The sequence below is a fragment of the Colletotrichum jinshuiense genome, chromosome 5, assembly GCF_051148585.1.
Source record: "Colletotrichum jinshuiense chromosome 5, complete sequence".
Lineage (NCBI taxonomy): Eukaryota > Fungi > Ascomycota > Sordariomycetes > Glomerellales > Glomerellaceae > Colletotrichum > Colletotrichum jinshuiense.
The window spans coordinates 4148235-4176085 of record NC_139312.1 but is presented as its reverse complement, the minus strand read 5'-3'; the positions used below and the strand labels follow the sequence as shown (position 1 = coordinate 4176085).

The 27851-nt window shown below is 50.8% G+C and overlaps 7 protein-coding genes across 7 annotated transcripts; 4 read left to right on the top strand and 3 right to left on the bottom strand.

The window, feature by feature from the left end:
• Window positions 1-10: 10 nt before the first annotated feature.
• EsH8_V_001002 (uncharacterized protein) lies at window positions 11-1517 on the top strand (the record flags this gene model as incomplete). The annotated part of the gene is made up of 4 exons (XM_083273518.1): window positions 11-301; window positions 351-497; window positions 569-943; window positions 1002-1517. The coding sequence occupies 4 exons, from the start codon at window positions 11-13 to the stop codon at window positions 1515-1517; spliced, it is 1329 nt and encodes a 442-aa protein (XP_083126233.1).
• A 1151-nt stretch (window positions 1518-2668) lies between these two features.
• On the top strand, window positions 2669-3513 carry EsH8_V_001001 (uncharacterized protein; the record flags this gene model as incomplete). Its single annotated transcript, XM_083273517.1, has 3 exons — window positions 2669-3026; window positions 3085-3302; window positions 3376-3513. 3 exons carry the CDS (start codon window positions 2669-2671, stop codon window positions 3511-3513), a joined length of 714 nt encoding a protein of 237 aa, XP_083126232.1.
• A 70-nt stretch (window positions 3514-3583) lies between these two features.
• EsH8_V_001000 (LysM peptidoglycan-binding domain-containing protein) lies at window positions 3584-5754 on the bottom strand (the record flags this gene model as incomplete). Its single annotated transcript, XM_083273516.1, has 4 exons — window positions 3584-4442; window positions 4512-4637; window positions 4695-5636; window positions 5711-5754. The coding sequence occupies 4 exons, from the start codon at window positions 5752-5754 to the stop codon at window positions 3584-3586; spliced, it is 1971 nt and encodes a 656-aa protein (XP_083126231.1).
• A 1182-nt stretch (window positions 5755-6936) lies between these two features.
• Window positions 6937-10827, top strand: EsH8_V_000999 (uncharacterized protein; the record flags this gene model as incomplete). Its single annotated transcript, XM_083273515.1, has 10 exons — window positions 6937-7131; window positions 7198-7337; window positions 7420-7747; window positions 7812-7857; window positions 7915-8007; window positions 8058-8384; window positions 8439-8627; window positions 8686-8775; window positions 8832-9434; window positions 9524-10827. 10 exons carry the CDS (start codon window positions 6937-6939, stop codon window positions 10825-10827), a joined length of 3315 nt encoding a protein of 1104 aa, XP_083126230.1.
• Window positions 10828-11397: 570 nt separating this feature from the next.
• EsH8_V_000998 (GNAT domain-containing protein) lies at window positions 11398-11931 on the bottom strand (the record flags this gene model as incomplete). Its single annotated transcript, XM_083273514.1, has 1 exon — window positions 11398-11931. The coding sequence occupies one exon, from the start codon at window positions 11929-11931 to the stop codon at window positions 11398-11400; it is 534 nt and encodes a 177-aa protein (XP_083126229.1).
• A 4265-nt stretch (window positions 11932-16196) lies between these two features.
• On the top strand, window positions 16197-16994 carry EsH8_V_000997 (uncharacterized protein; the record flags this gene model as incomplete). The annotated part of the gene is made up of 2 exons (XM_083273513.1): window positions 16197-16775; window positions 16977-16994. 2 exons carry the CDS (start codon window positions 16197-16199, stop codon window positions 16992-16994), a joined length of 597 nt encoding a protein of 198 aa, XP_083126228.1.
• A 3404-nt stretch (window positions 16995-20398) lies between these two features.
• Window positions 20399-21251, bottom strand: EsH8_V_000996 (uncharacterized protein; the record flags this gene model as incomplete). The annotated part of the gene is made up of 2 exons (XM_083273512.1): window positions 20399-20850; window positions 20915-21251. The coding sequence occupies 2 exons, from the start codon at window positions 21249-21251 to the stop codon at window positions 20399-20401; spliced, it is 789 nt and encodes a 262-aa protein (XP_083126227.1).
• Window positions 21252-27851: the final 6600 nt, after the last annotated feature.

The following is a 27851-nucleotide window of genomic DNA, read 5'->3' as shown; positions in this document are numbered from 1 at the left end:
ACTCAGCAAAATGGGCGACCTTACGGCCTCGACAATCCCTGCCTTCAACCCACCTGGGTTTCCTTTTCAGGACGACCAGCTCGACGCTAGGCAGAGAGCTGCGTGGTCTGATACCATTGCCGAGTGGATTACCAACGAGATCAGTGGGAAGTATAGGGACGAGAATGGGGACCTTCAGCCCCTACCCGGACCATGTAACACCGACCGCACCAAGCTGCCCCAGTTCTTCAACGGAACTGTGACCCCGTTCAACACGGCCCAGAAGCCGGCGCTTATCAGTTGGATCGGGTTTCCCAATCTTGTGAGTTCGCAACCGCTGCTTGCAAAAAGCCGAGACTCACGGTTTCCAGGTCAAAAACGCGACGTCCGGGGATGTTGAGCGTTGGTCAAAAGCGGATGCGCACCGCGACCGGCAGGATGAGTACTGCGAGTGGACCGTGAAGCGTGACACTCACAAGCGCATCGTCTCCGTCACCTTCACCTGCGAGGGCCCAGAGGTATGTGCATAGAACATTCAGTCAGTCACCAATGAACCATATGCTGACTCCCGGCGCTTGTCCGTGTCTAGTACTGGGCCTTCCTGTCGCAGCATGATCCCCAAAAGATGCTGGAGCTGTACCAGAAGAATAATCCCGAGTACGCTAGCCAGATGAAGGTCGAGGACATGTTCGAGGAGATAGACGGCAATCAAGTCTATAACCCGTACAACAAGTGGAACGGCGTCGTTAAGACGAACCCTCCCGACGACGCAAACCTCACAACCATCAACCCCGGCTGCATCATGCACCTTGCGCAGAGGAACAACACTTTGAGCGCCGAGATCGATATTGCCGCCCAGGGGACGGTCATTCGCAAGGACAAGCAGGGCAACGTCATTACCGACGACGTCAAGCTGTGCAACTGTTCCAAGTACGGGCAGGCCACGAGGAACTCGGACCCCCAGGTGAGAGGCATTTCAAAAATCGTGGCATGCGACGAGCAGGACTGATTTGGAGGAACAGATTGGCGCGTCGATCAACGGCCTAGCCCGTAGCGGCAACGCCGTCTCCATCGCAGACCCCGTGGGCATCTACATGGTAGGCTTCGACTCGGACTCGTTCATGTTGGACCAAGACGGCACCGGCGAGAACCTCATCCCCGCTCCCAGTGGGACCTTCACCTGGGCGCGCGGCGACATCACCAAGAAGATGGGTCTCAGGCTGCACATTCAGATTCCGGACGGGTGCATGGGCACGGGCAATAAGGAAGGCCGCCAGCTGACGGTGGGGGACCTCGTTGACACAAACAACAAGCAGAATGTAAAGTACGGCGCCCAGTTTTCCGATTACGTCCACATGGGCGTCAACGGTGTCGTCATCACGGGTGTCCCTGTCGCCGAGGCGCAGGCATGTCCTTGCGATGCAAAGCCAAGTCACGCCAAGGGCAATGGCGACGGGCAACCCACTGTGTTTGCTATGATGGCTTCGGCGGATGGCGCGGGTCAGAAGATTCCATTCAAGACTCGGCGTGAGTTCTGATGGTAAGACACGGGCGTGGCTTCCATAGGAAAGCCTTGTTCTAATCGAACATACAAAGTGTCCAAGATGATGGAATAAAGTGGCAATGAAAGGTTTATAGTGTATCGATATATCTGTGCCGTCTGTCTGTATCGTATTCTATGAGTATGATTCTAAGCAGCTTATTTTGTTCTAAATGAGGGATGCCTGTGTTTCTTACGGCTGGACTGGGTGCGGACCAAAGGTGGGAATAGTAACATTCTAAGAGTTAGGGTTGATATGTAAGGAACCATTACTGTAGGCTTGACAATTTACACTCATACTTCCACATTCAATCTTCCGTAACAAGGTAGTCTTCAGTATTTAATAATATGATGAATGGGTATAAGGCACAATATCAAAACTAGATATTTGCTCCTGATGATTTTAAAATAGGCATCTGTAGAGTATATGGCTGATTATCGTATTCTATCGAGCCCCTATCTTTTAGCGGGCCTCAGGGACCAAGTTACTGTTTCCGAGTAATTACTTATTTCAATACTCTGATATGTGCATCATTATTATTGGGTATTTGCCGGCAATGGTATTCTAGCTAATTAGTCTACTCGATTGTAATCGGCATCGGATTATTTATCGACGTGATAATAGTTAAACATAACAATTGTGTATTTGTCTGTAGATGGAGTTTTTACTAAGAAAGAAACCTTTGTCTTGGCTCTTTCACGGGTGCAATGCTCTTATCTTAGGGTTGGCGAAGTAGATGGCCAAGCCCATCCATCTTGACGTATGATTGACCCCTCAACCAAGCTACATCAGCATTGTTGCGGCACGGCGCCTCACATTGTCCCATGGCACCCCTGCTATTGCCATTGGTCTCTTTACTGGCGCCGAGCCCCCCCTGCATATTACATCCCAGTGATGCCTGGATTTCATTCCTCCAACCGGCGCGAATGCTACTTAATTAACACTCTCCTCTTTTCAGTTGTATACTCGGCCAACCTTTTCGCCCTCTTCCCTTTCAACCTCATCATCAACACTTCTTCCGCCCCCGCACACACACAGAGTTCCAAGCCATGCCCCGTCGCAAAAAAGCTCCCAAAGAGCCAAAGTTCAGCTACGACCATAATGCCCTGGTCTTGTGCATAAAAAACCACTATCAGCTCCTGATAGACATGGCATACTTGGACTCAGACTCTGTTCGCTGGCCGCCAGACCCGGCAGGATGGTCCGACTCGGAGCTCAACGTAGATGCGCTGCGGAAGTTGGACCGCAACGACACCGTCATCGAATTGCTACGACATATCCCATATACAGGTGACCGCGTCACCGAGGTCTACTTCGCGACGATGGCAACCTCCTACCTGCGTGAGCATTGGCAACCCGAGAAGGGCTCTGATCCCGATTGGTACCGGAAGGAATTCTGCGCGCTTGGCCTGGCGCCGTTTAGTGGACCTATGCCGCCGCATCTCATTACATTAACGCACGAGGAGTCGGAAATAGGTATCACATGGGTTATCGATACAGACCGAGGTCAGGGTCCCATTTACGTCTTAATTGCTGCCGAGTGCTGATGTGCTGCTACTGCTAGGATGCATTTACCCACACGGGGACATTTATTATCTGTTCGATGACGAGCCCCCCGAAGTGGAGGACGAAGGCATGTGGTGGCTCAAAGCAAAAGCCATGACATTTGAAGGCTTCTTCAACACGATACACAAGGAGATTTCGTCCCTGACGCTCGTCCCGGTTCCACCAGCCGAAGATCGTGGTCGCGTCATTCAAGGAAGCGGAGACCGAGAATACAAAGTAAGCCTTTTCGTCGGCTTCTTTCGTCGTGTTGAAATTGTGCGATTGTACGTGTGTTGCTAATCTACTGCAGGTTGTTAAGGACTTGTATCATAAATTCGGCTGGCCAGATACTTTGCGCAAGGAAGAATTCCTACAGGCGGCCGTAGCTGCTCGCGGGGAGATCATTCGCACTGCGCGTGCCAGATTAGCAGCCTTAGATGATGATTAGTATTCGTGCAGGTTTTTACAAATGAATACAAATCCCCCAAATCCTTCTCCAGAACTTCTGTCTCGTCATCTCAGCCCGTTGCAACACAGTAAAAGTAGTTTGGCCATATCTGGGTCCCACAGTTCTCCCCTTGTGCCCCTAGCACGGGGTTGAGAGCGTAGAATCGTGACAGCTCCAACCCGTTGTCAGTTGCGAGCTGCCAACAAGACGCACCAGCCAAGGCCTCGACGAACTTGGTGCAGTTGGCCGGGATTCCCGCCTGCGTCGCAGTGGGCTTGGCCGGCGACGCCTGGGTCGTCGTTGGTGGTGGTACAGTCTCGGAGGACACGCCGATGCAGTAGTAATAGTCGGGCCAGATCATGGTGCCGCAGTTCTCGCCGTTGGCACCCAGCACGGGGTTCCACAGGTAAAACAAGGAGGTATCGATGCCCGCGTCGTTGGCAAGCTGCCAGCACCCGCTGCCCGAGACGGCCATCACCCACTTATTGCAGTTGGCGACTGTGCCCTCGTGTTGAGGAGTCGGTTTAGGAACGCTCGTTTCCGTCGCCGAGCTCGTTGTAGGAGCGTTCTGCGTGGTTGTTGAGGTGGGCGAGGCTCCTTTTGTGGCGACGCAGTAGTAGTAGCCGAGCCAGATTTGTGTGGTGCAGAACTCGCCGTTGGCGCCGAGGGCCGGATTCAGCTCGAACAGCCGGGCCTGGGTGATTTGGGCGTCGCTCGCGATCTTGAAGCACGAGGCGGAGGTGACGGCCGCTTTGACGTAGCGGCTGCAGTCAGCCGGGACGCCCTCTTGGACGCGATCCGCCGGGACGGTGGAGGGATCGTTAATGATTGGAAGGGGGTTGGTGCTACCCGGACCTCCGCGGACCGGCCCGTCGCTGTCATCTGGCACTTCGCTGTCCGGGGGCTTCACCCATGAACCCCCAGGTCGTCTGTTATGATCACGCAATATCAGTCTCTGCAAGTAGAGATGAATCCGCAGTTGGCATAAAAGCACTCACGAGATGCAAATGTATTGGCCCTCAGCTAGGTGGTCACATGCACCCAAGACGTTTGGGTTCCAAGCCATAAGCTGCGACACACTGACTGGATCCGTTGTGTTGGACACGGCTTTGGATATAGAATCACTATTATTCGTCGTTAGTGGGTTTCTGTGCCCAGAGGAGAACAACACGGCCACGTACCACGTATTCCCAGCATTGACACGAAGGAGCTCGCAGGCTTCTGGTACACAGACAAAGTCGACGGAGTAGCAGTCTTCGGTATTGGTCGCGAACATGAGCTGGCCCGACGCGACGCCGTACCTCTCTGCGAGCACGTTGCAGGCCTCGAGACCCTCCCCGCTGGAAGTCCGGACGTCAACGGCACGTGCTGCGCAGTCGGTGGGTATGTTTGGCTCCGGCTCCGGCTCCAATTCGTCATCCTCGTCCTCTTCTTCTCCTTCCGGGACTTCAATGTCAATGTCAGGATGGTCAGGCTCATCTTCAACGGTCCAAAGAATGTCTTCGGGGCTAAAGGTTGGTTCTGGAGCCGTCTCATTGAGCTCCCAGGCATAGGGGTACAGAGGGATAACCCGCGTGGCCAGCGGGCCAACACTCGTCTGACAGACGGACTGGATGTCCTGAAACTCACTGACAAGGTAGTCAGAGTGATCGGTGTCAGGGAGGAACTCTGATGTGACTCTCTGGTACAGCATGTTGACGAAGCACTCAGAGCACAGCAGGTCGTCGTCGTACAAAGTTGAGATGCGGTTATTCTCACTCGACACGTTGGCGGCGTCAATGCACCAAGGGTCTGTAGGGTTCGCGGCGCAGTCGACTTGTACAACGTCCGAGCCAGTCCAGTTATACGACTGAGGCAAGCACCACTGGTTGTTCGTGTCGCGCAAGCAAGCGATCTCCATACCTTCGACGAATCGAAGACTCAGAGTCTCTGCCGGCACGGCACGGTCGCCGACGACGAGCCAATCCTCCGAACAGGCCGAAGAGACATCTTGGGTCCACGCCCGCGCACTGGCTGTACAGTCAGGCACGCAGAGGGTCACCACGTCTTCTTCCCTCCAGTATGTGTCGTCGACCTTCACAGTCCACTTGAAAAGGTCTTCGTCGCATGGCAGGGTGGTGTTTCTAACGCGCATGTTAGTCTCGCTCTCATTTTATCCAAACATGGGTTCGGCACTCCGAGTCACGGGAAGACTTACAAGGCCTTGAGGCAGGTTTCGCTGATACCGAGCATCTCGGCCATGGGTGCAGGTTGAATGAGGGGATATAGCTGGAAACCCACGCTGCCCAAGGCAAGTGGCAAGAATGCCAGCCCAGCAAGAGCATATTGAGAGAACGGCATCATCACAAACAAAGAGTGTAGTTTGCGAGTGACTGCGGGTGGTGCACCTGGCTGCCAGTGATCCGCGAAGTGGTCGGACGAAAGTCGTATTAAGGGTCTGGCACAAGACTCCCTCCTCAGTTAGAGCTCATATCTGAACGTTCCAAGAATCACTCGGCTTAGATACGTCCCTATGCCCTTGTCCCGCCAAGGATTACCGGTGCCATCAGTTCCCGTTCGACCGCCTCGGCAGAAATGTGAGCTCGCAGCCCAAAACGTTAGATCCCGCGAAATACCTAACTTCGCCATATCGGGAAAGTATTGTTATGCACGAGGAACTCGGCATCGACGCAGTGGTAAGGGGTCGCTGTGCTTCTCGATATTGAACTGAGGTACCGTTGCGGCAAAGCTGACCTGAATTCGCAAAGTAACAAAAATATGCTTCCGAACCCTTGTAAGGAGGTAAGCGGTCCGCTGCGCCATTCAATGTCACCCGCGACGGGCGTCAGGGTTAACTTCTGAACCACACCAATCATCAATCTAGACCATTTTGGCCAATACCAAGACAATGATATCTTAGAAGGGGCTTTCAGCCTATGAGATGAGGGCAGGTGATCCGAGTTTGTCCTTTAAGTTAACCGCCACAGAGTATGCCGACCGTCTTGGCTGTGAATGGCAATTAAACGAGCTTACTGTTGCGCCGTAGAACTGCATTTCGTTAATTAAACTTGATGCTAAACTTGACGCCCGTCGGACGATGAATACCTAAAATCACAGAGGCGGAGCGCGAACATGAATCACATCAGCGCTGGCACGAGGCGCATCACACTGGAACGTTAACTTGTGCCTCGAGTTACATGCAACTTCTGCATTGGGATGGCAGAGGAACGGAGGAGAGCAAAGACGAAAAAAACTCGCCGTATTACCGATAGTAAAGTCAATGCCAAGTTGGGCAAAGTTGCCCTTGGCTCCGAGACAAGTTTCTTAAATAATCATGACAGTTCCCATGATGAACAGATTGGGTGACATTCTCTGCAGGGCTTTGCTCACAGCCATTCTTTCTTGCAACAATTCTCTTGTGTCCCTGCTGGCCAATTTGTAGCAATGCATCTTTCATTCGCTTCTTGGGCTGCATTGGTCCTGTCCATTCTTTTTCACCATGTCATTGCTGAATCCTTCTTTGCTCTGAACTCTGTCTATGGGCTGTTGCAGAACAACATCTCGGCAGCAGAGGTCGACCTTCCCATAGGGACGTGCAATGCCAACACGCCATGCGTGAACGGGGCCTGCTGTAGCGGTGTATGTCTGTCACTGCTGCTTTGTCTCCGTTATATCCTCGCTAACCATTCTCGTCTTCTCCTCCAGACCAGCGGCCTCTGCGGATACTCCCCGGCAGAGTGCGGTGAGAGTTGCACTTCAAACTGCGATGCCAAAGCAGAGTGCGGCCAGTATGGGAGACCTGGCAAGCAGATCTGCCCGCTTGGCGTCTGTTGTTCCAAGTTCGGGTAAGTCCATCATCGCATCGTCTAAGTTCGTATTCCGATGCGTAGGCCGCACCTGTCCACAGCACTCACATTTCTATGATAGTTTCTGTGGCTCAACGTCTGACTTTTGCGAGGTCGAGTGCCAAACAGGGTTTGGTGGTTGCGGTCCTGTCCAGCGGCCCTCTTGCAGCAAAGATGGCGGTAGCATCAGCAAGCGGTCCATCGGCTACTACGAGTCGTGGGCCAACACGCGAGCCTGCAGCGCTGTCTCACCCGAGGAGCTTAACCTAGACGGCTTGACGCACATCAACTTTGCCTTTGTATTCTTCGACCCTGCTAAGTTCCAGATCGTCCCCATGGACAAGAATGCTGGCACGCTCCTGAACCGGTTTACCAAGTTGAAGGAGAAGAAGGCTGGCTTGCAGACTTGGGTGAGCGTCGGTGGCTGGTCTTTCAATGATCGTAGGTGCTTTTCTCATATTAATCTCATTTTAGATCTCTTTCATCATCAAGAGAACCCATTTTGGCTCACACTTTTTGCGTATGTTTGTAGCCGGGCCATATCAGAAAGCCTTCAGCACGATGGCTTCGACTGCAGGAAACCGGAAGTTGTTCATTGATGGCCTTATCAAATTCATGGAGACTTACAGCTTCACTGGAATGGACTTGGACTGGGAATATCCGACTGCCGGTAAGATCCTTCGTTGCAAATACGTCAAGAACAGCATCTGACCTGAGCAGAGGACCGTGGCGGCAGCCCAGACGACACTGCCAACTTTGTCCTACTTTGCAAGGAGATCAAACAGGCGTTCGGCACTAAGTACGGATACTCTATTACTTTGCCAGCTTCCTACTGGTATCTTCAACACTTCGACCTAGCCGGCATGCAGCCGTACGTCGATTGGTTTAACATAATGTCATACGATATCCATGGCGTGTGGGATGCTACTTCGAAATTCGTTGGTCCCTATGTTGCTCCTCACACCAACCTCACCGAGATCGATCTGGGTTTGGATCTGCTATGGCGCGCTGGTCTCAAGCCAGAGAAAGTAGTCCTCGGCCAGGGATGTAAGTGCCTGTCCTTGTTCCGCGTGTTAATTACAGCCGGCTGACCAGGGACAGACTATGGCCGGTCATTCACCCTCAAGGACCCCAACTGCAACAAACCTAATGGTGTTTGCGAGTTCTCGGGTGGTGCAAAGGAGGGGCCATGTTCCAAGGCCTCTGGAATTCTCACCTTGCAGGAAATCTTTGACATCATCAAGGAGAAGAACCTCACGCCTATTAAGGACGATAAGGCGGGCGTCAAGTGTGAGTTATTGCTTATGAATGTAGTATTGTGGAAGTTCCAGTGCTGATTCAGACGTAGGGATTCATTGGGACAGCGACCAGTGGGTGTCGTACGATGACTCCGAAACCCTGACTATGAAGAAAGCCTTTGCAAACTCGCGATGCTTGGGTGAGGCTCCGTGGTATCTGAAGACAGGAGATTGGTAAATGCTGACATTGTCACAGGAGGTTCCATGATCTGGGCCTTGGACCAGGTCGACCAGACGAGCAATAGCTTGCAGTATCCCGAAGACTGGTCGGAAGAGGAGATATCCATATCCGAGGACATGATCGCCGACGAAGAAGTCAAAGGTGTCTGCTACACAACCAAGTGTGGCGATACTTGCCGAAAGGGCGACCACGAGGCAAGTCAGATGAACGGGCAGCCAGGATCCATGTCCACCATGGATCGTTGCCCCAAGGGTAAGTACCGCCGACTGTGCTGCAGCAAGGGCACCACAATGGGGGTATGCCGTTGGCGAGGATATCGCGGGCTCGGTCTGGCCTGCACGGGTGGCTGCGGCGACTTCGAGACGGAGGTCACGCAGAACACAAACCACCACAGTGATAAGGAAGACCAAACGTGCAGCGGAGGAAGCCAGAGCTACTGCTGTGCCGGCTTCACACCGCCAATCAGCAAGGAGCAGCTCGAGGAGAGAATCAAGGATGAAGCAGCCGATGCCGCCATAGCTGCCGCAGAAGCCCTGGCCCTTGAGGTCGCCGCAAGGGTGTTCTGCCGGGTTGCTATCACCGCGGCCCTTACGCCCCTGACATTTATCCCCATCGTTGGTAAGTGAACCAATTTCTGATTATATGTCCCGAATATGTTATTCATTCGTTGCTCTCCAAAATTGCTAATCCCTTCTCTCCACACACAGGCTGGATCATCCGCCTCGCCGTCCAAGCCGCGGTCCCTGCGCTCGCCAATCTCTGCGCCAAGGGCATTGTCAAGGGCGGCAAATCCGTCTTCAAGTTTCAGGGCAAAGACTACGACGTGAAGCTCGATAAGCCGCTCCAGCCAAAGAATGACCGCGGTGATCGGGACAAGTCAGACAACGCGCCCGAAAAGGACGGTCATTGTGACCTCAAGGACAGCGGCCTCGTCAAGCGGGCAAGACTCCGCGACCAGAAGCAGACGAACACGTTGACGCGGATTGCGCGGAGAACCGTTACAAAGGTGTGCGATGGCAACCTGTACCCGCAGGCCTGCCTACACTACCGATCCGTCGTCACGAACCAGAACATGGGACTGATAACTTGCACGTCAAAGCAAGTTGTTGGCAACGATCCACGGCCTCTTGTCCAAGCTTACAATGACCAACATGACAATAGATGGATATATGGATGGATGCAACAGCCCGGTTTGAACTGTCAGCGCGACGAGTTCCCCCCGGCCGTGGTCTGGCGGGGTCGGGACAACAGGCAATGGATCCGCCTCATCCCGGGCACCCAGAACGCAGCCGCCGGTCAGTTATTCAGGGGAGTTTGTCCACCGAACTACAGGCTGTCGCCCTTGCAAGGGCTTCGGGAACTCAAGCCCCTCAAGGGCTGCAGGCGAAACGTCCGCAGGTGGGTGGTGACCCGGACTGCGACCACGAACGTCCTGAAGATGAGGTTCATCAACATGCCGAACGCCGTCGACGATGGTATCCCCGAAAACCCATGCTACCCAAAGACACTGGTCGACGACCCGGGCTTCGCGCTGTTGGCGAATGACCCCTGGTACCAGCAACATTCGGCCAACAAGAAGTACACGGCCTTGTACAGAAACGCTCCACCCGCAAGCGTCAGCGCCGGCAAGGTCAACCGCCCGGGCTACAACAAAAGAGATGATGACGACGATGGCTTTGACCCTGATGAAGTTTGGGTCGACGAGGGAAACTCGACCCGTAAGGCCACCGACGAGGAGCTGTTCAACAGGCTGGGCCTTCTGCGATGCGAGAACGGTGACTGCAGTGGGAAGCTGGAAGAACTAGGCATCGAATCTGCGCCCTTCACCGGTCCCGTTCCCACCGCACCACCGGCTGCTTCCGCGTTCGCCACTCTGGTGGATGCTCTTCCCACGTCGCTGAGCAGCGCGCTGGAGACGGCGACTTTCATTCATGAAGAAGCTAGGGCGTTGATCACGCCAGGTCCGAAGTTGGAGCTTTCACTTGAGGAGGACTACGAGTACGAGGAGTAGACCTTTCGGCTCACTAATTGTAGTTGAGAAACTGAGTCACGACCTACGTAAAATTGGTGGGAAAGGCCTTTCTGCGATAGCTTATTCGGTCTGGCCTCTACACGACTCACAGAAACATTTAGCGAGGGCTTTGTCACATATCAGACCAGGCACAGCATCAAGTTCTGAGGTCCTTAATCAGCCCGGCCACGAGCTCAATTTGTAAATAAGGACGTTGAATAATTTCTACCCAAGCCTTGCGGAATTAGCTATGCACATAACAATATCCTTCATCCTACTATCCCCGGGGGAATCTTTTGTCATGCGATGGAATGGGACAACGAATTTTGCAAGCGATCCGAAGGCCATATCATGACTGGACGTGCATAGAGAACTTTTGCCATGCGATTGTGCTGCTGTGACTGTTGAAGCTCAAACTCTGCTCAGCGCGCTGCAAAATGCCTCCAGGATTTGGGTTCTAGCGCTAAGCGACCTTGGTCATTCACGCGATTGATTTCTCGACGTTCCGGAACTTTACCTTCGACTTCAAGTGTAAAATAGTACTACCACAACCGTAACTGACAATATCCCTCAATTCTCCAACCTCTTCTCGTACTCGACCGAGCCCACCCACTGGCCCTTCGACTCAAACGCCTTCTCTTCAAATTTCACCTCTTGGAAACCCAATCTCTGTGCCAACTTTCTTGATCCCTCGTTTCTTGGGTCACATTCGATCCCCAAGCTGGTCAACTCCGGCACCAGCGAAAGTAGGCCCCGTACGCCCTCCGCGGCGTAGCCTTGCCCCTGCGCCGCGGGCAAGAACGAGAACCACAGATTCGCGTGCAGCGTCTCGTGGTCGATGCTCATGCCCACGCGGCCGATGAACTCTTGCGAGTCTTTTAGCTCGACAATCATCTCCAGCACGTTGCGTGGCTCGTCGTTCAGGCTGGCGAGAGCCCTTTCGACGTATTTCTCTGCATCGGCTGTTGTCATGGGCTCGTACGTCTGGTATTTGACAACCTCGGGCAGGGACTCCAAGGAGTGAATGTGTGGGGCGTCGTTTGGGGTGAAGTCTCGCAGGCGGAGACGCTCCGTTGTGAGATTGTCGACAAGAATCGGCTTCATGGCGATTACCGTGCGGGAATTGTTGACACAGATTTGTTCTTGGTTGAATGATAATGTTCAGTTTTAGATGTAGAGTGCTTCTTTGGGACAAGAACGTGAATGGTCGTCAAATTTGTAGTTGATAGGTCGGTGGAAGAATCACCGTCTATAATTGCTGATGAAACAGATGGTGAAGGGCTTTTGATGCCTTTGGTAAAGGAAGGTTATATTAGTCACGCCGAGGTCTTGTGGGGTTAGGTATGTTCCTTGAATTATTATTCGCTAGAGTAAACACGCACGTTTGTTATTATTCAAAGGTGACTAGCTCACCCTGCTAACCCGATTGCGCGACCTTAAGGCGGCAGAAGATCTAGCCGCACCTCCACGACACATAGTCAAGCTATTAATTACAGTCCTAACGACTTCTATTATTTCAACAGCTCCGGGCAGAAAATATCTGCCATATTGTTGCCTAAATTCTCATTCATGTCAACCAAGCGCAAATTAGAAGTTTCCTAGTTGAGCCTTATCGCAGTCTTGAGGCGCACACTCCGACTCGTCAGGATATAAACAAGATTTGGTACGCGTATCGAACCACGTATGTCCATCTGGACACTTCGGTTCGGATTTCGGACATCTAGGACAAGCCATCTCGTGTGCCTTGCCGTCAGCGCACCCAATGAATTTGGTGCAGTCGCAGGGGTGAAAATGAAGGCCGTCGGGTTTTCCACTGCAATCATAAGAATCAGTGGTGTCTATGGTGGATGGCTGCTGCTAGGTTTCTTGTTAGTAGAGCGAAACCCAGAGTTGAACAGATCAACGTACGGTAGAGGATGAGGTGTTTGGGCAATTAGCGATCTCCGGATATTCGCATTGGTTGGAGTTCGGAGCATAATGCAAATTGTCTGGGCAATGGAGCAGCCACTTTACTTGTCTAGAACAGGAATAGAATCGGCTGCAATCCTCCGGATCAGGGTAGTTGCCGTCCGGACGATCATTGCAGTTGAAGCTACTGTAAACAGCACTGTCTTGCGAGAATACGGGTGCTTGTAGAAACGAAAGCTGCTGATACCTAAAAACAAAGGTTAGGCCGTTCGAAAAGCCAGCATACAAACGAGCTTACCAGCGTCCCTCGAGCTGTTTCTCCTGGGCCGGGGCCGCAGAAATGGTTCCAAGACCAGAGGCAATTCTCAGCGCGAGATTGATCTTCATGACTGCAGAGTGTGTCGCAGACTTGCATGTTGATTCTACGAAGACAGTGGTTGCCCGGGGTTTTATCTAGTGACATGGAGTCACACTTCCTGGCCCGGAAAAAAGGGGCCGCCAAACAATAGTTGAAGTCTGTAAGGGGTGGCTAGTATTGCCTATAAACGAACCCTTGGTGTCAAGTGACACATGGCTTTTGTGACAGTCTCATTATTGCCTATCCCATCAATCGGATCCCACGCTCTGACATACGTTCTGCATCATGGATCCCTCGAGGGAGACAACTTTTGGCTACGTTTCCAACCATCTTCCGCTATAGTCGGGTATCACTAGACATTATTATTGCCGGGTGCTGTTACTGAGCTTTGATATCTCAAACGGGCATAATGAACGTCACGCTGGTTCACAAGGGAGGGTTAGTCCCACAGGGAGGAAATGTTTCTGGTGCCAGCAAGCGGTTGCCCTTAGCAAATATCGCAGTTCTGGTTAGGGCCCGTGCTCGCTCGGTCTTCGCGGGGTTTACTGCCCGCTCATGAATTGGATGAGCACGGATCATAGCTGACTGTAACGTAAGTAGGCTTCTTTTGTTTAACCACAAGGAAGTCCAAAGGGATCTATTGTCAAACTTAGCGACGAACACGATAGAGTGAATACAGCAAAGCTGCAGAAATATCAACTAGATTGGTAGGCCTCTGCAACCTCGCTGATTCCCCCAGGCTTCACGTGCCGCGCATCTATACATGCGGGGGCACACACTCCCTCGATTAGCCTGGTTCATTATAATTGCTCGTCATGGTAGGGCCTACGCCGTTTGCAATGTTTTTCGAAAGATGCTCTAGTATGGGGCAGTTTGCATATTGACCCATAACTAGTTGCTATCAATACCCACTGGTTTCGATATACCTTACTTTCGACCGGGACCATAGTAGATACACTTTCGAGATTTTTTTGCGACTTAAAGTCAACCATTTCACAAGTGCCGGACAGGACTAACACAGGGAGGGCCCTGAGGGAGCGAGCACTGTTGTACCGGGTACCCTGATTACTACGCATTTAATGGTGTGAGCCCGAAAAGCGTGACCGGATTTATTGTATGTGTGATTGATTCACATCGTAACCATCACGAACCACTAAAAGAAGATCCGATCGTTGCCCTGGGGGGTAGAAGACAGTACAACGTGGTGTGATCCTTCACCGCGACTTTTGACCCTCTGCAGGCCCTTTCGGTCAGCAGCATGCATTGGCACGCTCGTCAGGACCTCCAGTACCTATAATTCATATTGTTCAAGTAGCTGTCCCATTTCTAATATCCTAGTCGGGAAGATTCAAAGCAACAAGTGCTGTGACGCCGAAGATCGGCGCATTACTTAGCGCCGTTCTGCGCCTAAACCAGCTGGCCCAAGGCCGAATTTCTTTCTAACCCCTGAAGGCTTATTAAGCTGCCGAACGCGCGGGATTCCTGGAGTGATTAGAGCCCCTCCGGTCTCTTCCGCGCAACTCCATCGCGCCGCTTGACCCCAAATGCCAAGATGAGTGCCAAGATGGAGACGATACCAGATCCCCAAGATCTCCCACCAGACCCACGTCTCCCAGGCCAACAACCTCGATACTCGCGCGACAACATTGTTGACTCATTGGCATCTTTCTATCGGAGTCTACCACATGTCGACCCCTCTTTGGTGCGTCGCGCTCCGCCGGCTGGCTGGCCGGAAATCACCTCCGAATCGCTCGCGGCCGCCAGAATGCGTCCTGTGAACGAGCGAGTCGTCGACTTAATCAGACATCTGCCGTATATTGACGGCCATCCCGTTTGGATTACACCCGAGACATTTCCCATTAATTACCGTACCGCTGTGGCTCTGGCGCCTGCTGTTGGAGTATACAAGCCCAAATGGGTGCATGCTCTGTCTCACGATCTTCAATCATTCGACAGCTTTCCGCCTTGGGTGTTCCCGCTCACTATGAGTGTGAATAGAGACGGCGACATCTGGTTATTGGACACCATAGACGGTACAGTGACAAAATACATTATCACCGGGGCTGTTTATCCCGAACCGGTTGCGAGATATGAGGAGGGCGACCCACGGATATGGAGAGAAAAGTTATGTGACGATGTCACTCTTCCACTGGGATCATGGCTGGAGGAAATACTCGAAAAGTACAAAAAGTTTTGCTACTTTGGCATTCCACGTCACAGCGACCCAGGAGTGCTTTGGCGTGATCAGGAATGGAGCAAGGAGACACAGGTAAGTCGCGCTGTGCCCAATCTGGTCGGAACCCGCTGACTCTTGGCCAAGGAAATCAAGGAGATTCTTGTTCAATGTGGATGGCCAGAAAACTACAGAGGGGAAGAGGGCCGTAAGAAGTTGGTGGAATGGTTGATACACGCAGATATATAACAAATGGGCAACTGGTGATGCAGTCACATGCAGAAGCAGGAACATTGTCAGATGTTGAAAGCAAGAGTATAAACCCCAGAATGGACATAAATGCATCAATACCCGTATGTATATACAGGAATTTCAGAGTCAGATGAACGTCATCAAGTTTAATCAAATGCTATATGCTGAGTAATTTTAACGGTCTTTGTATTTGAAGCCAAATTGGAAGCATTTCTATTCTCTTCCACGGACGGTTCTCAAACCAATCAGTCTCTCAATATGACTCTTGGCGCAAGCCATCATTGAAGAACAAGGTCGCAGTAGCCCGGTCTCGTGTCGTCGGCTGCATTTCCTATTTAGGATTACGATTGACGTTGCACTACGGACGCTCGCCAAGTCAAGCCAAGGCCCTATTACCGAGGTCTAGCTTCGTACCTTCAGGCAACAGGCCCCTCGTCCTATAGATTCCACACGCAAAACTCGCCAGCAATGGTTGCCTTGCGCTCACTGCGGAGACCAAAGTTTCCCTCCCGGAGGCCCATCCCGAGCATTATCCATCACCGTCCGCAGCCTCCGATCCGGAGTCTCCGTCCGCAAGCCTCGGCCCGGCTCATTACCCATCGGCCTGCAAGCACAACCTTCGCAAGTTACTTGCCACCACCAAAACCACAAACGCGCGCATCCAACCGACGACCCTTCATGTCCTCACCAACACAGTACGCCCAAGAGGAATATTCCCAATCCACTAGTGGGGAAGTTTGGGAAGATCTCTCGCCCGAAGAAAAAGCCCAGTGGCTCGGAGATGAAAAATGGGGTTGGGTCATCTACCGGTGCTCCTACGCCAAAGAATTTGACGGCTCCTGGGATAATCTCAAGCGCCGCATCCAGCAGAGAACTCGCGAGTGTATCGCCGAGTCGGGCGCACCCTGCATCGCGGAAACAATGGACTTTGTCTTTGTTGAAGACCCCGCGCTCGAGGGCGCCTCGGTCGAGGAGCTGCGGCATCGCTTCCAGGCCTGGGCGCGCGAAGACAGCACCGCGAGTCGGGACATGAATGACAGTACGAAAGGCTCGCGTGGCTCAAGGTACGAGTTTTTCATCAGGGTCGACGGCGAAGGGTTGTGGAACGGGTATGTTGGCCTCGTTCAGGCCTGGCCGGAATCTCCGGGCAGTGAGGACTGGATGAAGATCAGAGCCAGCGCGGTTGACCCTGCGTTCTATGTCCAGCTTGACAACCCTGAGGCGTGGTACGCGTGCTATACGCAACCGGAGAGAGTCGTATGTAATGCTTGGTAGGAACCGTTTTGCTGGGTTTGCAGCCATGTTACGGACGCCAGTTTGTGCACTCATTACATGTAACTTTGATCTACCAAACATGAGAGCCATCGGGAACGAACCCTTTTTCATCCCCCAGGCCATCTAAACGCAAATCTATGGCAGAACGGCACCCAGCAGAGGTTCACAAGACTGTCATAACAGGCCATACCGCCGTGGTAAAAGTCCATTAATCAGCCGGCAAGTTTTCTGGGGTCTACAACGAAGGTTAGAGATGTAGTATTGTAGCTTGAGTAGCTCTGATTAGAGATGATAGGGCTGAGATGAGGATACTGAATAGGAGGGAGGTTATTAAAGAAGAGCAAGACAAAATAAACGGACCGCTTGGACTAGCAGCTGAACGACACAATCATACATATGGGTGAGGGACTGTACCTTCGGTGTAAACAACGTGAGGATATCGCGGAAGTTTAAGCCTTATTACGCTAGTGATCTCGTTAATTGACATCTGGGACTCTGATTTATGCTTGTAATTCTTTCACACTTTCTTCCAGACGAATACACGCCACTTTAAACCAGCAATCTCTTCCGCCTTCCGTGTGCCCAACCCACGACACAACTCTTAAAATCCTTTCAACCTAACCTTACCCTGCAATATTGCAAGCGAAGCAAGTTTCTCCTTGTCGGAGTCAGACAACGAATCACTTGTCTGTTCAGGCCCTGCAATGTTGTGCACCACTAGGCCGCGACCGTATAAGTGCTCAAACTCCACATGTGCATCCCAAGAATACAACGGTGACTTTTCCCTGAAGAAATATGGACGACCATTCCGATATACCAAGTCGTGTGTGTCCTTCCAATTTGCAGCATGGCCTGTTTTGAAGTATCCCCGGGTGTCCACGGCCACTGCGCAGTGCCACGGGGTCATGGAAAATGAGTCTTGCTGCGGGATCAAAGGCATTGATATTTTGGTCAGGCCAGTCGAAGGGTGAATTGAAAGCCGCACATGCTCCGGGTAGTTTTCGCGAATGAGTTCAGCAAATGCCTGAGGTAAAAAGCAAGAGGGGTCAGTAAATAGGATTTCACCTACGCCAGGGTAACTAAGACTTACTACGCCCCGAGCGATCATGGCTTTTGCCGTGCTGTGGACCTTTGCTTTCCACTTCTTACCGCTTGTAACCGACTCCCTGATGGTACCAAACGCCAGATCTTTCTTCAAGAACTTGGCGTAACCATCAAATGTCATTTTATAATCCGGGTCGTTTCTGATACAAGCATTCGCGTCGAAATCAGGGTCTCCATATCTGTTCATAAGCTCTTGTCTGGATGTTTCCAGTAGACTGGTGAATTTCTCTTTGCTTATGAGAGGGTCTGTGTGCAACCCCAAAAGATTCATAATGCGCACAAATTCAATGCATTGATAGCCCTTCTCGGAAACCATTTTTCGGAGTGTCGCACCGTATTCCCAAAGATTGTCGTCAGTGACTCCGGTGAGGTCTTCAAGCGTCTCAGTCAGCTTTCTTCACAAAGAATATGTTTGCTCCACTCACCGTTGTAGCAAGCCCCGTCAGTTGCTATCAGAACCATTGCTCCTGGTGCATAAACCTTTTGTATTTGGGAACAGAGATCATTGAGACGATCTAAAGCTAGCTCCTCGCCCAAGTCTGGGCTTGCCCCCAAGACCTTCTCAGTGGTGTTGATACTTTTTGCCGGGAATGCCGGGAGTACCATGGGTATCCTGCGTCGGTGGATAACATGACGGCGGACTCGAGGCGAGAATACCTCCTTACCAAGAAATACACCGTTACCATGCTGCTGACGGCTAAATTTTTCTAGGATTGCCATGATCGACGTTACGTGGTTATCGACTTCCAACGTAGCGGCTTCGGAGTTGGGAGATTTCTTTTCAGATTTCGAAGTAGGGAATGAGAGGTGTCCCTCGACTTGGTATACATGATTGGTGAAAATTGAGGAAAGCAAGCGTGGCTCTGAAAGCTGGCCGTGGGATTTGAAGAATGATGGGGCAAAAGATGCCGTCACAACCTCAGTGAAAGCCATCTTGTGTGGTTCGTGGTGCTAAGCTAGTAAGAGGCTGTGAACTTGCCGACAGAGCTTGATCTATGGGCAAGTATAAATATGTGAGCGACCAAGGTAAATTGATGGTATCTATGGGTAGCATACTTTGCATATGAACTAATGTTGCAACCCGGGACTCGGCGGTTTACAAGTCAAATGTTTTGCCACTTCGAGGTCTCATTGAATGTAAGAAGGATAGATGAAAGCCACCGACCGCAACTGCTTTTTTGGGCACCCTGGAAGGAATCGTATTGAAAAAGCTCAAAGTATTAAGTAGGCAGAGAAATTCTTATAACTTATGTACCTAAATGTGAAAGTCATTCGGACTACTAAGAATATAAACTGAGATACAAGATTATACCAAGCGTGGGAAGTGTGTACAATATGCGGGATGAGGCCGACCTTCGGAAGCCGAAGTGATGTTTGGTACGCGATGCATTTCGGAGGTCTCCGACAAGACGTTGAGTCTCGTGATCCGCCTTGAGGACCGTCACATCTGTTGCGTGATATCGAAACCGCGTTGAGTCTGAGAAGCCTCAAAACACAACGCGCAAGGCTGGTGACGCTTCTGATGTGTTGAGTCAGTACCGGCTTAGCATTTGCCTAATGGGGTTACGTCGCAAACTTAGACATTTCAATTCAGATTGACGCAATCACTGTATTGCAACGTCAGGCTGCGAACCGTAGCCGCCGGGACCAAGGCAATTGGCCTATCAACTGTTTAAATGAAACCTGCTGATAGCTTTTATCCCTGAAATAAGCTTAACTGGATCCAGAACAAAGGAATTCCTGCATTTCCTATTTGCGCGTTTGTACCCTGATAGCTTCCAGCTCCTTTGGCGAGGATCCCGAAGGGAGCTCGTATCTCATCTTCCGCAAGGCGCCATTTTGTTTTCCCCCGGTCTGCCCCCCAATGGATCTGCACTTGAAATGTTCTATTGGTCTAAAATAATCTTGGGAGTAAAGTTGATCAGAATTCTCCTCAGCTTGGCAAAAAGAATGGTGTCTTGTTGCCGCCGGTGGGATAAGCACGTGCAGCTTCACGCGACTGGGAACCGCGCGGTTCGAGAAAACTCCACTGTTTTATTCGTGACCTTGACTAAAACCTATCGTGACTATCAAACCTTGAACCCGTGTATCTCCAATTTGGTAGATTTCGATATCAGATTAGCAAGTTTCAGCTTCAAACTTTTGTCCAGATATTGCTCGCTTTCCGACGTTGACGTATTTTTCACCAAGATCTGTCCGCCGTAACCATGCGAGATCTCGACATACTCCGGCCATTCAAAATCAGAGTGCTTCTCCCGCACGAAATAAGGTTTCCCATCTTTTGAAATAACCTCGTATTTGGTCAAATCACGAAGATCCTTAGACGGACTGGTGCGGTACTCCCCTTGTGCCGTAACTACTAGGGTCGAGTGCCACGGAGTAAGCCCGAATCCACCGGGCTGTGGTATCAATGGCACAGATATCTTGTTTTTTCCTGTTGATCTATGGATGGAGAGCCTGATTACTTTGGGAAACTTAGCCTCCAAGGCTTTTTCATAGGCCTATTCAGGGAAGCGGTCGTGGTCAGTGATGAGCCAATAAAGTGGAGATTGGACACTTACGAGTAGCCTTTGCGTCATCCGCACTGCGATCCGCTCTGCCTCCGCTGCATACTTCTCCACATCCGACTTGATGCCAGGATCAACATTGGGACCCCAGATAAGGTCCTCACTAGCAGACCTGATGTACTTCTGGAATGTCAACGTCGTATCCGGATGCGCCTTGACTTCGCTTTCGAGGCTGAAGTCCGAAGCAAGGAATCTTCTTTCCATCTCTCGTCGACAGGTCTCGGCAATGGCCAAATGGTCATCCTTTGACAATACAGCACCATCGCCAAGGCCAAGCACGTCAATCAAACGGGTGAATATGATATGTGAGAAATCCTTCTCTTTAGCCAGCTCTCGCAGCTGAACTCCGTAATCAAAATAGTCTACATCGGGGATACCAAGAAGGTCTAGCTTGCCGTATCAGCATTGCCTTTAACAGCAGCGAGTCATTCTATGGTCGGCGAAACTTACCATTGTAGACGGGACCATCGGCGACAAGGGTTAGCTGTGCCCCATGCGGATAAATCTTTCCCAGTGCCTCGCAGAGATGGTTAAGCCTAGCCAGGCCCAGTTCTTCTCCAAGGTCAGGGTACCCGCTGAGAGTCTTTTCGGTATTGGGGTTCTTCCAAGGAAACGCGGGGAGAAGTAGAGAGATCGGTTCGTCAGATGCATCGAAATCTCTGATCCTCGAGACAACGACATCCTCGTATGCAGGCGATTCACCAGTTGGGGATGATTCCTCGTACTGAGAAAATTGGCGTAAAACGCCGAGAATTTTTTCAATTTCTGATTCGGAGAGCACCGGCATTGCAATTGCGGGAAATAGATGATCAAAGATGCAACAGAGATGTACGTTATCAGCAGGCTCAAATGCATTCAATCGATCATTTAAATGTATGTAAGCCCCTACCTACTTGATTCATAATGTCCAATAATGTGTCTCGAAAACATCCTTGTTCTTGACGGATTTTATGCATTTTCTCTTTCATTCTCACGATGTGGATGCGCGGGAATACAAGCTTAGAGGCTAGCTTGGGCATCACTGATATATTTGTGCCTGACTTGTACATATGGTATATACGGATTGTCCATGACTCAATATTACCGAAACCGAACAAATACAGAAAGTCTAAGAGGCCGTCAAGCAAAATATTCTCTTGCATTGGTCGATGTAACCTAGTATGGGTAGATCCCTTCGTTTTTAAGCTCAGTGGGGCGTGAGTGATTCTCCCGGTACTTTGCGCCGGTACCTTCCTGTTATAGGTATTCGAACATCATACTCCCCTGCTAATGTGTCATTGCGTCTTATGGAGCTACAATTCGTCAGATCAGCCTCCGCAAGATTTCTCCTCCATCGACCAAGCTTGCTCCAACAGCTGAAGCCTTCAAGAAACCTGCTTGAAAGAGTTCAGTCACAATGCCCAGGAGCATATGATCACATCCCGCCGCAGCCACCAGGTTTACAGTTACAGGTAGCTGCTCCTCGTGTCCTGTGACTGTAGAATTGTATGGTGTTTGTCCAACTTGATGGGTGGATGGTTAGAACCACATTTAATTTCAATTCCTATGAATGAGCACTTACTTGGTATGACAAGGTCCGGAACCTCTGCGAAGACGCTCCAGTAGGCACTGGAGAAGCCGAATGGTATGGTGGGCGGGTTCCGGTAAACATTTCTGTATTGGTTTGACGGCGGGCTCACATAGGCGATTATTGAAGACGAACAGGCCTTGCTGTCTGCCTTCAAAATATTGCCTTGGAACCAATCCTTGAAAATTGTCTTGTTTCTCAAGGCTTCGGTAGATGCAGCTTCAGATAAGCTGTCCCCATAGCCCCACCGCTTTAATGGGACTGGGTTCACAAACGGCAACCTTCCCTTATGTAAGCGGCCATAATCGGCGTAGAAGAGATCCCGAACAAGTCTGGTCTGGCGTTGGCTGATTAGTGTTGCATATGTCGTGTTTAACAAGTCGACAAGCATTTCGGGAGCCGCGGACGGCCGAGAGCTTCCCCATGCCGACGTTATATTGAAAGGCGTAATTTCTTGGGCCCCCAGAAAATCTCTCAGACCGTTCAAGAAGTCGTTGAGCGCCGCGGTAGTTTCCTGACTCAGTCCAGCCGGAAATGGCTCAAGAAGCAGGCTTCGAGGAAACTCGTCCGAAGAATATGCCGGGGCTGCATACAGCGCTGCAGAAGCGGCTTGTAGGAGGGCTGGGTCCCTTGCAATGAGGCCCGCAGTGTCGAACTCCGGGGCCAGTGGTAAGGTGTGGTCCAGGGGCGCCGCGCCATGGGACGGCCGCAGGCCGTATAAACCCTGGACACGAGCGGGGCCCCGGATGCTCCCACCTGTGTCCGAACCTAGCGCAATGTCCAACCACTCGTATGATGCGACTGCGGCACCCGCTCCGGCCGAAGAAAAGTTTGGGTCTTGGTAACCATCCCCTCGGGGGTTGAAAGGCGAGTGGTAATCGATCCAATCTGAGCTTGCGAACTCCCCATTTGCGAACTGAGCTGTCTTCACCTTTCCGATGATGACAGCTCCTGCGTCGACGAGCCTCTGGACTGCCGATGCCGTGGTATTGGCAGGCGGATACAGATTATACCACGCACGGTTACCATTACCCGTCTTAACTCCAGATATGTCATATATGTCTTTAACACCAAGACGTACACCAGATAATGGCTGTTCAGGTGTAGACTTATAATAAAGCCTCGACGGAACCGCAACAGTAAGGCTTCCTCCCGGTATGCGGGCGGGGAGGACATTGTGTTTTCCATTGGTCTTGGCGTATGTGGACTCGGAAAATGCCTCTTGGTGATCGGAGTAGAGACGGAATGCGCGATGAATGCTTCCCTGAAACGAAAGGAAGTATGGACCTTCGGGTATCTTTTCAGTCCTACTGCCGATTTTCTCGGTCAAAATGGTAAAATTGCCGCCCAACCTGGTTGTGATATAAGGGCTGTCGGCGTTATCGACCAGTTCTTGCAAGAAAACCACTTATGGCTGTTAATTCACCATACCCCGATGTCAGGTCTTTGGCGTCATACGTACATTGCGAGAAATCTGCAGTCCAGACATCATCATGTTTCAGGTATCGTGAAAATTCTAGGCCGAGCTTGTTCTCCGTCAAGTTATGAGATGCTGTGTGGATCACACTGACGGGCACATAACCACCAGAGGATGCATTATGGTACCGCAAGGTCTCGTCAACTATGTCCTGGTGGATGTTTGCAATAGCTTCTGGGGGAATCCAGTATGGAATGCCACTCAGTATTGTCGTGGCACCGGTGAATTGCGATGAGGCTGACGCCGCATTGCTGATGGCCGTAAGCCAGCAGCTGAGAATCAGACAGCGAGAAACCATATTAGTCGTCAAAATTACAAACCCAACCTCGGGTGTTTTCGTTTCACTGTCAAATGTCGTGAAATAAATGTTTTGTACACGCACTTTTATTCCTTCAGGCTCAGTCAGCTTATTGGCTCGTGATATCCCTGGACTTCCTCTTTGGCTGGTGGAGCTGGGTTACAGGACATTGTTGCCAAGCAGACCGCAGTCGTGGCATCACTCGTAAGTAGTTTAGCCGCCGGGTTGACGCCATTCCGGTCATTTTTTGTTCTATAATTAATGGGTCTGTCCTTATCGGGGAAGAGTCTCTCCATCCACTGTTTGATACTAGTGACTGTATGGTGCATGTCTTCGCACAATACGACTTTCGAGTCAGCCTTTACACACGAAGACCCATAATAGAAATGAGGTGTTTACCAGGGTTTGAATAAAGTTACCTGTAATGGCTTCGGTCATGTTTTTTCAAATTGTTCATCATTTACGTCCCCTGTAACAGGTGGACCTGCTACAAAGACACGTCGGAAGCACGAAATTCCCAAAAGACTTACGTGTATTGAATTGGTCTTGGCCAGGAGGCAATGTTTGTTTGTTCAAAGATTTGAGGCGCTTTCCAACCCCCAGCGCTGCATTGCCTACGACATCGGAGATACCAAGGATTTTCCGCGAGTCAATGGCTTTAGAGTACCTTTTGCACCTTGGAACAGCGAAACTAACTCAGTGGCCAATAACTGAAGCAAGAACCGGGTGAAGAAGAAGACAATTTACTCGGATTTACCGCAGTTATCTTTGCCGTCGCTAGCATTTTCTTTTGGTCACCGTTCTCATAGTAGGTCGTCGCTTTACTTGATGTACTTTGACTGAATTGGAACGTCCCTGGCAGATGAAGAATTAGCTAACCAGAGCTGGTTGTAGCATTGTTCGCTACCCATTGGTTGCAGGCCTAGACAAGGCACAATGGGCAGGGAGAATGGCATCGAAGAGACTTTGTCAGTTGCAGCGACTGATCGTCGTGTACAACAGCAAAGTTATGGCGATATTCCAGATGGCGGTCTTGTTGCATGGACCCAGGTTGCCATGGGACACTTGGTAATCTTCAACTGCTGGGGATACATCACTTCGTAAGTACCCCTCTGCATTGCACATGTTGAAACTAGACTCTAAAGTGTTGCAGTTTTGGCTTCTTCCAACAATACTACGTCGAGCAGCTTCACCGATCAGCTTCAGATATTTCGTGGATAGGTTCCATGCAAATGTTCTTGCTCAATTTCATTGGTTTCTTCTCGGGACGCTTTGTCGACACTGGTTATTTCCGTCTATCTCTGAGTATTGGCTGCGCATTCCAGGTTGCCGGTGTATTCACGACTGCCTTTTCCACGAGCTACTGGCAGTTATTTCTCGCCCAGGGCCTTTGCAGTGGACTTGGGCATGGGTTCCTCTACGCACCGATTGTTTCTATCCTCCCAACCTATTTCAAGAAGAACCGGGCTTTTGCTGTGTCACTGGTGACCTGCGGTGCTTCAACTGGTGGCATGGTCTTTCCCATCATAGCCTATTTTGCTATGCCACGGCTTGGATTCAGATGGACAGTCATTATTATGGGTTGCGTTGTAACATTCAACGCTGCAATGATTCTCTGCTTTACTCGGACTCGTGTTCCAACACGGAAACCCCGGTCCCTCTTTGACCTGCGCGCATTCACTGAGCTGCCTTATACGCTATTCGCTGTAGGCTCATTTTTTGCGCTCTGGGGAGTTTACTTTGCGTACTTTTATGTAGGTATCCCTTGCTAATGTGTCTTTTAAAGAAGCTTACACGGACAGATTGGCATTTTTGGTCGTTCAGTGTTGGAATTTTCGTCGACACAGTCTCTGCTGTCTATCATCGTCATGAATGGGGTCGGTTTATTTGGGCGAGTCATACCTGCTCTTCTTGCGGACAAATACTTTGGAATTTTGAATACACTCATTCCTGTGGTTGGAATGAGCGGTATCTTGATTCTCGGGTGGATAGGCGTGTCTTCTACCGGTGGTCTTTTTGGATGGGCAGTCGTCTACGGCATTGCTGCAAACGCTACGCAGAGTCTGTTTCCTGCAGCTGTCGGTGACCTCAGTACCGATCCAACAAGAGTTGGCACCAAAGTTGGCATGGTCTTGGCAGTTGTCAGTGTCTCTTGTTTCACTGGGCCGCCAATTGGGGGGCAGCTGATTGCGCTTCATGGTGGTAACTATCTCTACGCACAGCTATTTGGAGGGTTCGCCATGCTGGCAGGCTGTTTGACATATATAGCTGTAGCTTTTAAAAGACCAAAGAAGCTGTGATTTGTAAATTTCACGTTTGCCAAGTAGAAACAAACACTTACGTACTTCATATTTATTTTTCTTCGTTCAATCCATCATGTTCCCAGTATCAAAGAAAGTGTGATGTTGACCGCAAAGTGAACACACTTCATTATCGGGCATTTCTCTAAAGATTCTTCATGACGCATCCACTTGAAGTTTAAGATTAAACCCTGCATATATTGACAAGATCGCCGACAACCAGAAGTTGCAGCTCCTAACATGGTTACTGCTCCGTTATCAGCCACCGCCTAATGGATTCACAAACCCACAGACAGCAAGTTGTTTCTTTAAGGATGAAGTGAGATGAAACCCCACGCTGTTTGTAGCTTTGCCGCTTGCAGCACTACTAAAACCCAGTAACAGAACTTCCGATTGTCTTCGTGAGTTTTGGGGTACTCGACAGAAGGTTTTGGCCTTGAATCCCATACAAAAACGCCTCGGTCACTCCTGCTGTACACCATTCAAAAAGAACCCTATAAACAAGTTGCGCTCTATATGTCCACTTCTGTCATGGAAGTGGAACGCACTCTCGATATCTGTTTTTTATTCCTCGTAGGTTCGCAGCCCACCTTAGGTGATACCCTAAAATATTATCGCTAAGTGTCTCAATTTGGTCTTTCTGCTGGTACAGCCCTCCACCGGTTATCCCAGCTCTCCAGATATTGTGAGATATGCGTGGATGGCTCCGTTGTCTGGATGCCTGGCGCACATCGATATGAAATCTGTGGCATCCGCAGGCTGTTGTCGCTAAGAAACATCGTGATTCTTGACGACTGTTCGTCTTGGGCTGAGGCACGGTCACTTGTCACCGTTAGCCGCGTGCCATCACACCAGCCTGAGCGATGATCCACGATACCTGTTACCAGCCCCGCTTGAAGATGAAGAGGCATTACTGCGAACACTTGACATGGTATCAACTGGGCGAAACAATGGCTCGTCCAATTTTGTCCAGAGATGGTCGAGGGTAAAATGGGCGCTTGCTTGTGCACATGGTATCGCAGCAGCAATGCAAGCTTAGCAGCGTCTTTAAGTACCTCTTGAGATTGGCTCTAACCATCCGAAGTGTTTTTGTTTTCGTCATTTTCCATTTTCCGCAGGCGCGTATTTCCAGGAAGACAACACCTCAGATCTTCTGGCTATTTTTCCGGCCTTTTGTAAGGTGGGAGACAACGGTGGGAATGCACGAATGGAGAGCAGCCCTCGGTCAAGAGGAGCCCAACCAACCGCAGTGCGACCCCGAGTTTTGCGCAACGGCGGAAAACTATCGATGCCCAAAAATCGCCAGTTCCGCGCGAACAAAATAACATTTTTCTCCTCCTCCCATCTCCCAACTGAAAACTCGGTTCATCTCGCTCGCACCCGTCTCGACGACACCGTTCTGCAATACTTCCAATTCAGTATCTCAATTCCTTTGCAAACCGTTGCCATGTCCTTTTCTTGTCTGTCAATCGGTCCCATACAGACCCCGCTGGCAGATAATATGAGCCCGCCGCCAGCAGAAGAGGGGAAGATGTCCGTCACCGGCGATGCGGAGTTGTCCCACGAACATAGCCGGCGTCGCAACAACTTTTCACATACAATGACAGCCGATGACCATGCGGGCACTGACGAAGCCAATAAAAAAGATATCAACCTCGGGATGACACAGACTGGGCCGCCGCCGAAGAACCAGCCTGGGACACGAGATGGTCTCTCACACTTTCGTGCTACAGCCTTCCCAGGGC